The sequence below is a fragment of the Macrotis lagotis genome, chromosome 1 (genome assembly GCF_037893015.1).
Source record: "Macrotis lagotis isolate mMagLag1 chromosome 1, bilby.v1.9.chrom.fasta, whole genome shotgun sequence".
NCBI classification, from domain to species: Eukaryota; Metazoa; Chordata; class Mammalia; order Peramelemorphia; family Peramelidae; genus Macrotis; species Macrotis lagotis.
In genome coordinates, this window is record NC_133658.1 from 220,023,463 (window position 1) to 220,035,686 (window position 12,224).

Genomic DNA, 12,224 nt, shown 5'->3' on the forward strand with positions numbered 1-12,224 from the left:
TTTCCATTAATGTAGTCACTGTCAGTTTGTCAAAGACTTAATGTTCTTATTATCATTAAAGACAAACCACTCTTATGAGTTTCATCTAAGGGGCTCAGATGTTTTAAATTCAATCTTCTGGCACCATCTAATGTCTAAAAAGCAGAACTGCAAAGAATATCAATTTCATCAGAATCCAGAAGTATCAAAGAAATGGTCCAGGTTTAATTTAATATTTGTTCATTTAATATTTGTGACATTTGCATCTGAAGCAACTTCTTGTCTGTCCAGAGGGGGTATGATGATATATGTATAACATTCAGCTTTGGAGCAAGGTGGAGGGGAATGAACCCACTTTTAAATTTAATCTGCCTTAACATATTGTCCATAACTTTATGCTGACAATCAAAAAACAATAAATCAAGTCTTGAGTTATAGCATTCACTAGTTTCCAAGTTGTAAACACTCACACTGAAATTTTAACAATTGACTCCAAAGTCAGGTGTAGCTGGCTCCAACACATTCCTGTGTGGATCATTCTTCCTAATATTTGGTCCTTGGCCCTTTCCTTTCTATCCTCTCTCTCTCCCATTAATTTCATCTATTCCTGTAACTTTAAACTATCAATCTCAAGTTCATAGCCCTTAAAATTGACATCTTTCAAGTTATCATAGATTTTCAGAGATAAAGTACTTTATAGATTATTTAGTCAAATTACTTTAATTTATAGATCAGAAAACCAAGGCTCAGGGTGACTTGTGGGAGGTCATATGGTTAGTTAGTGGCAGAGTGGAGACTAGAATTTGGATCTCTTGATTTCCAAAATGGTGTTTTAATAATAATGAATGATTACATGGAGAAATAGTTTTCAGCATTCATTTCTGTAAATTATTCCCCCTCTCTCCCTTTCCTGCCCCCAAGACAGCAAACAATCTGATATAGATTACATATACACAATTATGTTAAGCATATTTCTATGTTAAGAAAGAATTAGAACAAAAGAGAAAAATCACAAGGCAGACGAAACAAAAAACAAATTTTAAAAAAGTGAAAATTGTATTCTTTGATTTGCATTCAAACTCTGTAGTCCTTACTATGAATGTGGATGGCACCAAATTAATATTCTTAAAACAGTGGTCAGGCTGTCTTAATGCCTGTTTCAAAAATATTCAGCTGTTCTTTATTGTCTTTAAGATGAAATTTAGGACAAAAACACAAATTTCTCAACCCTCTATTTAAAACCACTCATATTAAAATATTGAATTTGAGTACCAAAAGAATATTGTTTCCCATATACCATGCTTTATGGTTATTTCATGCCTTACAAGTATTATCTAATTTGAGCACCTCCTCAGATTTGTGAATTAGGTGCTCTATTAGGATCCCCATTTTATAGATGAAGAAATTGAGTCTAAATATTAAGTGAGTTAGCAGTGATTATATAACTAGCAAATGGTGGAGACAGGACATGAACTCAGATCTTTTTTACCATCTTTTCCTCTCTGTACTGACTCCCAAGAGACATAGGAATAGAACATCTTCATGATAATCAAAAAACATATAGGCTCATAGATTTAGAAGTGAATGGGATCTTGGAGATCATCCCTCAAAAAAACAAATAGATCCAAGGACTTATAGATTTGCACAGTCACACCAATAAAAAATGACAGCCCTTAGATTTGACCACATTGCAGAAGCCAGGCAAGGAGGGAAGAGAAGAGAAGCCTCATGTTGAAGATTCATGAATGATACCATTGGTCTGGCAGGGTGAAAGATTCTCTTGTTTCTATTAATAAATTAGCCCAAGTACTTATGAGACAACACTCAGGGCTATACTCCAGGACATCCTTATGAAGGTTTTCCTCTTTCATATATATATATATATATATATATATATATATATATATATATATATATATATATATGTATGTATACATATACATATACATATACATATAATGTATTGTTATATATTATCATTAAGGGCAAGTGATAATTTACTAGCTTTTATCATTTGCCATATGTATATATGTATATGGTTTAGCTTTCCCCCTTTTTTTAATTTGTATTAAATCTTGGACCCTCAAAATACCCTAGGGTGATGAAGTTGAGTTTTAGACAATAGCCTTATCAGTTATGAAACCTGAATTCTTTTTGAATTGTGTTTTCTCACAAATTTTCCCTTCCAGAGAAGAGTGTCCCTACTTTGGCAAAGTAACCAAGTTCATTGTAAATACATAAAAAAAATAATAATAGCTAACATTTACATAGTACCCACATATGCTAAGCATTTTATAATTTTTATCTCATTTGATCCTCATAACAACTCTGAAAGGAAGGTGCTATGATGATCCCCATCTTATGGATGAGGAAGTTGAAGTAAGCAGGGTTTAAGTAACTTGTCTAAGGTCATACAACTAATAAGTATCTGAGCACAGATTGGAACTCAAGTCTTCTTGACTTAAGGTCAGGCCATTGCACCACCACTAGGATTAAGAGACAAATAGCTGTTTTTCTGACTGCTTGGTTCAGTATCCTAGAGGACCCTTCAGAAAATGATCTTATAAAGGGAAAACTGCCTGTTCTCTCTATACAATCAGAGTCATACGCTTCCCTAAACTTTGAAAGGTCATTTATTTTGCCTGTTTTTCTTTTTGTTGAAAAGTCAATTCTGCCAACACTCAACAAAGTGTTGTCTTATAATCCAACTATATTAGTAACTGTCCTTACTCAGTCTACATAAGGCAATGAAATTCTGTTTTGAAAACTCCAGTAAAACTCCATCAATGGTGTTTCCAACAGTGAATTTCAACATTAGGTTAATGGGTGATTCATAATTGTTTCTGCCATCATTCTTTTCTCCCATTCTGTATTCTCCCTCACATACATCATTTCAAAATTAGCATAGGGTCAATTTCTTTAGTCCTTCACAAAAGGGAAATCAGACAAAAATTATACTAGGTTAATTCATAGAACTTACACTTTATTTAAACTCTAGTCAACAAGTTTAGTTGTTGAATAATCAACCAAATTCTTTCTTTAGTACAGTAATATTGCAATGTGATATCTGATTCTGCCTGTGGGAAACTCCCCCCATCTTCAACACTCAAGCCCCATTTTGAACACAAGGGCATTATTCCCTTATTAAAACAAGGAGGGGAAGGTCAGTTAAAGGGAGCAAGAGGTGATTTTTTTTAAGTGACAACACAAAATTAATAAAAAAGCATCTTAATTTCAATTAACGTGCCTTAAAAAAATCTTGATTTTTTTTCTTGGTGGTAACAATATGAAATGATTAGGAACCTTTATATAAATCATTTTTCCTACCAAAAGAATCAAAACACATAAATTTTATCTTAATCAAATCAACCAACAAGTTGGGCACATATTGTCTATCCTAGTCAGTATGAATGAAAATCATGCTCAGCTCTGATAGATTGAAAAATGAAAGACATGGAACAGGTCTGAGCACAAAAGAAGGTTTTAGTTTGGTTTATTTCTGAAATATTTCTTCCTCAAAAGCTTGTGATCATAAGATCATAGATCTAGGATAGGCAAATACCTCAGAAGTCAAGATGTTATACTTCACCATGAACTTATTTATTTAGCCTATTTGAAATGATAGTGAAAGGCATGATTAAATTTAATTTAAGCAAACAAAATAAAACAAAACAAAAACCCTTTTTGAAGGCATGCCTTCTTTATTTCCTATTGCAAGATCATATTGTCCCAACCCTGGGGTAAGCAGACCCCTGAGTCTTTTAAATGCTCTTTAAACTCCAGTGGAAAAATACTGTCCTTTCTGTCTTTGCCTCACCCTTACAATGAAGGATCTGTTCAGTCCTGAGCCTAAAATATAACTCAAATAAGGGGAAGTCTAAGTCATTGCTTGTCTGCTGGTCAAGAATTTTAACTTGAAATTTTCTAAGGCTGTAATTTTTCCATGTGGATCTCCAGGTAAAAATTGAATACAATTTTTGGATAATCTACAACTTTAATCAAACTATAAATAACTTATCCAGTACCCTAAAAATAAAAAAAAAATTATGAGAAGTGATGGGATTTTACCATCAAGAATATCATTAAAGAGGATATATTACCATCTGCTTTGCAGCTGCACTTTAAGGAGTATGGGATCTTTCCATCTGACTGCAACTAAAACCTTCTTTATGTAGTTCCTCCACAATTAGAATGTGAGCTCCTTGAGAGCCAAGGTCTATGTTACTTTTCTATTTGTATAGTAGTGCTGTACAAACAATAAACATTTCATAAATGTTTTTCCTTCATAAAACAGAAAACAGCCCTATCAGCACCTCCATCATCATCAAGGACAAGTGATGATAATTTACTAGCATTTATCATTTGCCAGTAGTAGATCTGACCCTTCTGATACTCCTTCTCTAAAACAGTTGACAGTTTCAATTATTTCTCACATCAAACATTCAACCAAGCTGTCTCTTGGGAACTTCTGTTCTCATAATCAGGCTATGTGTTAGTATGCTTAATAAAGATTGGCTAGTCAGAGGAGGAAAACCTTTTATCAAAATTAGAATCTGGAAGAGATGGCATCATTCTTTATTTCATAGTTGCCAGAGCTGAGAATGTGTTCTCCTCCCTTGATCTCTTCATCTGTCTCATGAATGAGGGGAATATTAGGGAACAGGAAGCAGAGAGATGTCTTCACACCCTATTAGTCTATAATAATAATAATAATAACTGTAGTGAATCTCTGATATTATTATGCTTGGAGGTAATAGAAGGACAAAACTGTCATATCCAGAAAAGGACTTTAAGAGTTCATTATCTAATTGTCCCACTTTACAGATGAGAAAAATTAGATCTAGAGAGAGATGATGAAATAGATTGCCCAAAGTTAGGCCAAGTAGCAGGTAGGAAAGTCAGGATAAGATCCAGGGTACCATGAGTCATGGAAAGACTGTAACATGGAATAGGGACTAGATGCATGCGGCTTGATTCCCTACAGAACAGAACTAAGAGCAATGAATGAAAGTTTCAGAGAGACAGGTTTAAGCTCCATATAAAGAAAAACTTCCTCCAATTAGAACTATTCAAGAGAGGGGTAAGATGTTATCTGGGAGGTGGGAGACTCATCTTCACTAAAGATATTTGAATGGAATCACCTGGTTGATCCCTTGGAAATGTTTAGGTTAGACCATATAATCTCTGATATTTCTTCTAATTCTGGGATTCTGCAAGTTTTTTTTTCTTCTTGTTCCTTATGAATCACCAAGCATTTATAAAGAACCTAGGATATATCAGGAACTATTCTAAGTTCTAAAGGTACAAAATAAAAATTTAACAGTCCCTGCCCCCAAAAATTCACATTCTACAAATGACATTAGGTTAGGGTGACTTAATATGGTTTCATTTGAAAAAGCTGCATGAAAGTATTTTCATAACAATAATAATCTTACATTTATATTGCACTGCATATTTTTAAAAAGCGTTTACATAAGGAAAGACCAAAGTATTATGAGTTTACATTCACTATGAATCTGAAGACGTCTCATTAGACAATATTGCCAATGGCCACCCCTTCACAAGGAACCCTGCTACTTCTTTTCCCTTTTTTGCTTAAGGAAATCAAGGCATTGAAGTTCAAAGTTTGAAATCCAGGGCAGGATTTTGCTCTCTGTCATGACTCCTGGGAAAACCTTGGTTAAGATGCCCTTCCTACGTCCTCTCTCTGGACCATTGAACTGAGAACTATAAACTTTAGTTTTGGCTCTCAGTCATCACAGTACATAATGTGTGACTTTCTCAACACTAATAAATATAACCCAGATGCTTCCAAATTCACTTTCTATTTTAAATGGGGTTGAAATGAAATTTAATGACTAATTAGTGAGACCATCTTTATCCTTTCTTTAAGGATATTAAAAGATCTATCTAGTTAGTTACTCATTCCACTAACACAGGTCACATACCTTCTACAACTGTGGCAGGTCTTTGGGAGGTGTTATGGCTGAAAAATGCCCCATGGCCAACCTTAGTAGGAACTTCTTGCAACGTTGCCAAGATATTCCTCAGTTAACATTCAATTCCTTCCCTGTATGGGCCCCTACTCCATAGCCTTTTTAGCTTGATAGGACCTAGTAGGGATTCAATAAAGATTTGCTGGTTGGTTTCTTGAATGATATGAGTCTGGACTTTGTTTTTATGAAAAACATCTATGATGTTTCTCAAGTTTAAGAGCTTTATCTACTGACTCATATATAACTTAGTAAATAAGGCCCAGGGAGTGATCTGCCCAAAGAACTACAACTAGTAATTGTCAGAGTCTAGATTTTAAATTGTTTTCCTACCTCCAAGTCCAGCATTTTATCAACTATACTATACTATCTTTCTTGATCCAAGTAGCTATACAAATGAGGTCAAATCAACATGAATTTTATTTTCTTCTTTTTTATCAGTAAAGGGAAGATTGGGATTGGCTTTTTTTTCCTCTTTCAGATCTCAGATATCTATTCTTAATTACAAAGGGGATAGCTCAGAATTTCAAGTTCTGTTGTTATAAGGAGAACTCCTTAAAAGGCTTAAGGCAATGTAAATGAATTCCAAGGAACTTTGGTCTAAGCTTCTGGGGATTTTAAGTCTTGAATGGAAGAATTCCAAAGAGGTGGACCCCAGGGGTGGCTAGGTGGTGTAGTGAATAAAGCACTGGCCTTGGAGTCAGGAGTACCTGGGTTCAAATCAGGTCTCAGACACTTAATAATTACCTAGCTGTGTGGCCTTGGGCAAGCCAGTTAACCCCATTTGCCTTGCAAAAACCTAAAAAAAAAAACAAAACAAAGAGGTGGACCCTAACTTTTAAGATTGTTTAGAGATATTTTGATTTTGGTTCTGATGATATGCTAAGCAATAGCACTTAATGTGTAGCTAATCTTGTAAAGGAAGCTATGGATTTTTAAAATTAAATCTGATTTAAATAAGCAGTAACAATTCAATTACTTCTATTAAGACCTTAAAGTTCTGAATTTTCATATCACATCTCTTGTAAATCACATTACAGATCAAAATCTTTCTAAATGTTCAATTTCCTTAATCCAGAGAAAGTGAGATGACTCAGAAATTTTTTTGTTATGCATTTAGAATCTTGGATTCCATCAGAGGTGTTTCCTTTTCTCTTCCAGGCACTTTCTTCTCAACAGGGAATTTGTTCTATGGACTTTCTTCTCAGACTCTCATAGCCCATGGCTTGCAATTTGCTGATGCTTCTTCTGTAACACACTGAAGAGGAAAGAAAACAATTGTTGACTGGCAGGATCCTTGTGGTGCCTCCTTCCACTTATCATCACACTCTCCACAATTAAACACATTCCCTTTGGAACAAATATAGGTCACATCCCAATGCTTCTAGAACAGAATGTTCTTCATAGAACTTCTGGTTAAACTCAGCAATTATTCATTTGAATTGGAATGGGAAAATCTATACATTGTGTTGTATGGCTACCTCCATTAACATCTTAAAATAACTAAATAAAAATGAATCTTTTATTGAGAATTTATGGGAGGCCACAGATGAAAATCATATAAAATAAGAAAGTAGGAAGGTCTTACAATCGCTATCCATGGAGTGTTATTGTCATCATCTTCATTATCATCATTGTCAATATCATCATCATTTTTTATCTTTTTGATGGATTTCAGATAGATGGCACTAGCTCATGTCAATAGATTCCTATTTTTTTTATGCAATGTTTAAGAACTAATGTGCAGGTGGACAAAATAAGTATATTTTTTAATTGAACAAAAGTATCAGAATATAAACCCATTTTATAATTCCTCTTATTAATGATGAAATATACTTATAATTTACTGATAACATTCAGAGGGCTTTTCGTATATGTAATTACAGATAAACCCTGAAGTAAAACATTAATTCTGAATTTTAGATCAAGGAAGAAGCCCTCCACAACCAATTTTTGTAGGTTCTTTTTTTTATTAGGTTTTTTTCAAGGCAAATGGGGTTAAATGGCTTGCCCAAGGCCACACAGCTAGGTAATTATTAAGTGTCTGAGGCCAGATTTGAACTCAGGTACTCCTGACTCCAGGGCCGGTGTTCTATCCACTGTGCTACCTAACCACCCCTGTAGGTTCTTTTTCAAATGAACCAGTACACAAATAGAATCAAATCAATATTTCCCAAAGGGTTGCAAATTAAGAGTCCTCTGTACATCATTTGTCTCTTCTCATAGAATCATGACATATTTGGGTTTATTTTTTTTTAGGTTTTTTTGCAAGGCAAATGGGGTTAAGTGGCTTACCCAAGGCCACACAGTTAGGTAATTATTAAGTGTCTGAGACTGGATTTGAACCCAGGTACTCCTGAATCCAGGGCCAGTGCTTTATGCACTGTGCGGCCTGGCTGCCCTATATTTGGGTTTCTATAAATGTTAGTGGCCAATTTTGAAGACATGACTTTTCTATAGATCTATAATACAATCTCCTTTATTCATATTTATGAAAAACATAGATGACATTTATCCACTGGGACATTTTTTTAAGCTCTAAGGTGGTCACTGCTACAAATTGCTGTTTTGAGAGTTTTCTTATCATTTCATTGCTCCTTCAGAGAGGCCAAGCCATCAGAGGTGTAACTTGGTGAGGTATATAGAGGTTTGCTTCAGGATAGGAAACCACAAGAGTGTCAATAAGCACTATAGGAGAGTACTCCTCTGAAAAGCTTTTCCTCCAATAATGGTAGGTCAGGCTTTTTCCCCACCATAGTAGCTATAGTCCTAAAACTGAAAAGGAGTTCAGAATTCATCTGTTTTTATCTTCTAATTTTGAAGAAGAGGAAAATAAGACCTAGGGAAATTTAGGGTAACTTGCCCAAAGGCACTTAATTATCAAATATCAGAGGTAAGATTTGAACTCTAAAATCAGTATGCTCTATCCAAACCACAAGAATTCCCAAGGCTTCCTCCCTCCCTAAGACTACAACCCTGGTAAGTCTTCTTGTTACCCCTTAACTTTAACTCAAGTGAAAATATTGGTTGTTTTGGCTCTTTTTGTACTCTATAAATATAGAATTTTAGAGTTGTAAAGAATCTTAGCTCAATGAAGGAATCCCTTCTATTGTCTCCCCAAGTGTTATCTAATCTTTTGAATACTTCCAGTGGTAGGGAACATCCTACCCAATAAACCAACCAATTCTACTGTAGGTCAGCTCTCATTGATATCTTTTTTACTTATTTCAAGGTGATTTCTAACTTTCTGAGGATTCCCTATTGGTTGTAAATTTATTATCTTGCTAATGGTTAATCAATGAATTTATGTTATCCAAAAGAGAAAGAGCCTCATAAGTCCCTCTCCTTAGCTCTTCAACCTTAGTTTTCACAATAATTCATAAACAAAGCTTCTTTTAAAACCCCTTCAATTCTAGAAGAGTTGTCATTAAGGCTGTGGGAATCATACCAAAGTGGTGAACTTGTCCACACAGGCATTGCGGATCTTCTCTGGGGTAGCAGGACTGTCCAGTCGGAAAAGCTCATTTATCTTACCAACTGCATTCTGAGCACGAGCTGCAGATATAGCATCCTTGATGGCAAAGAAAATGGAGGAAGCCAGGAAGAGGGGGGGCTCTCCAACAGCCTGTGTAAACAGGAAGCAGAAGAAAGGAGTCAAACTGAGTCCCAAGTTCTATTTATTGTTCAAGAACCTGGATGGTATGAATATATAGCAATAGAGCATGAGCTACAAATGGGAAATCTTACTCAATTAGTGAAAAATAAGAACAAAATCTGGAACTAGACTATCATAAGACTATCATAAGAAAAATGTGCAAAGAATGAAGTAGAATCTTAATTTGCCTTTGGAGTCCCATTGACCCAATTCCTCATTTATCTGTTTCTTCTTCATATATATATATAGTTTTTAGAATCAACCTCCTCCCCTTGAAAGGTCTATATGTTAGAGAAAACATTTCCATTCCTTTGTGGGTAAAGAAAATAGGTGAATGTCAAACTGTATTAAAGATAATAGAGTTTGGGAAATGACAAAAATTATGGTACAAGAATGTGATGGAATATTACTGTACTGAAAGAAACAAAGGATAAGAAGAATAAAACATAGAAAGATCTGAACTGATGACAAATGAAGTTGGCAGAGCCAAGAAAACAATATACACAATGACTACAACATTAGATATGGAATACTAGCAGAAAACAATAAAACACAACTGTTGTAAAATTACAAAGAACAAAGCTTGATCTCAAAGATAAATTATAAGAATACAACTTTCCCTACATTTTTGCTTGGAGGACAGGGATAAGAAGTGTGAAACACCAAATAAGCTGTGAAATTTTTTTCAATGAACTGACTGGTTTTGCTGAATTTCTTTTCTTCTTATTTTTATTTTTATAAAAGTCTTTGTCAAAAGAAATGGCTCTCTAAGAGGGGAGTGAAGAAAGGATATAGTGCAAATCAAGGCTCTATAATAACAAATTATATTCATTTTAAATACTAATAGCTCATATTTATATATCATTTTATATAAATCATCTCATTTCAACATCACAAAAATCCTGTAAGAGAGGTGCTATTAATATCTCCATTTTATAGATATGGAAAGCAAAAATCCAAGAGATTAAGCCACTTGACCATGGGAATCATTTATGGTAATAGCAGATATTTGAGGCTTCACTGGAGCCCATACACTCCTGAATCCAAGATCAGCATTCTATTCATTACAATGCTGGATCTTCGCTTATATCTCAATCAATTCTTACAATATCACTAGAAGGAAAGTGCCATAGGTTATCCACATCATTAACAAATGAGAAGACTGAGACTTGTCCAAGACCAAAGATAATCCCTGGTAAAGTTGAGTCTATCTTTGCTTGACACTCAGAGAGCTAGCCTAATTCAACTAGACTAATCTGAAAAACTGATTCTAGATGAAGAGGGTTCCTTCAAGATATGCCTTCAAACCCAGAGTCAAATAGAAACTTTGGGCAGGACACTTTAGGGCTAGCATCCAACATCACTTGTTTATAAGAAAACAGGACAATTTTTAGATCTAGGCAATGCCTTTTACCCTGAATCTGAAAGATGCATTTTATTAAGCCCAAATATGCAGACCCCCATAGTGATACCTTAGAGGCATAGATGGCTTTTTTATTAGGACAGTCTCGGAGAAGAGACACCCTCAACTCAATAGGAATGTTGCCAAAGGCAGGGATCTTGTATGTGCTGGGTCCTCGAGTATGCAGACTCCCTTCAGGAGAGTAATGGAGTTCCTCGAGAGTAAAGAGGCCAAGACCTTGAACAAATGCTCCTTCCACCTGCAAGGAAAAACAAGAAAAACTTGTTACTCTGGCTTTGAACATCAAATATTGGACTTTTCTCAAAGGTCCTCCTCTTCCCTTAATAGAGAACCCAAGAGATCTGAGAAATAATCTAAAAGATGAATGAAGGGAGGGAGAGATCATTGATTATTTTTGTAGCATATCTAAAGCATTCAGAGTCTAATTAAACAATGGTGAATCTATTTCATCCCCTTCATTTACCTCCCTTTTCCAGTCCTTATTGGTGATTACTGGTTGTTGGCACTTCCACCAAGAGTTTAATCCAGATAAAGTGCATAGAAGATTACCCAGTTATTACATTAATGAAGATTCTAATAAAAGTTTTGATAGGGGAAGAGTTTCATACAGTGATCAATTTTTTATGGGAATCAGACTTTTACTTTCATTGGTATATGAAATGCTCTATGAGAAAATTCTCTCTGCCACTCAGATCTGTGACAACTTTGTCCATCTTTCAGTTGTGGAAAGTTGTTTGGGAAACTCGGGGTTTAAATGATTTGTCCAAGGTTCATGCAGCTAATGGGTGAGTTTACTTCACCAGAGGTGAGATTTGAACCTAGTTCTTGTTAATTCTGTGGCCAGCTCTCCCTCAGCTACATCAGAGATATTATACATATATAGATAGATAGAGAGAGAGAGAGAGTGAGAGAGAGAGAGTATATAGTTCTCTTTTTGCATGAGCCCAAATATTACTTATTATATTATTATTCCTTATTATATATTGCATTACAATATCACATTACATATATACAAATATATATATATATATATATATATATATATATATATATATATGGGTGTGTATGTGGGAAATAGTTAACAAAGTAAACAAAAATACAAATGGGCATAGATAATGCTAATATGTGGTTTTCTAGATAGAATATATGTCCCACAGAGATCCTTTTGTATGGT

At 34.7% G+C, this 12,224-nt stretch overlaps 1 protein-coding gene across 2 annotated transcripts in view; it reads right to left on the reverse strand.

The window, feature by feature from the left end:
• Positions 1–2,945: 2,945 nt before the first annotated feature.
• XDH (xanthine dehydrogenase) overlaps positions 2,946–12,224 on the reverse strand; it is a 76,634-nt gene continuing 67,355 nt past the window's right edge. For both annotated transcript variants that reach the window (XM_074209664.1, XM_074209663.1), the window contains 3 exons: positions 11,100–11,288; positions 9,421–9,597; positions 2,946–7,230 (listed from right to left, as the gene is read on the reverse strand). In XM_074209664.1, coding sequence (XP_074065765.1) covers positions 7,177–7,230; positions 9,421–9,597; positions 11,100–11,288 — 420 coding nt within the window. In that variant the 3' untranslated portion in view covers positions 2,946–7,176. The remainder of the gene's footprint in view (positions 7,231–9,420; positions 9,598–11,099; positions 11,289–12,224) is intronic.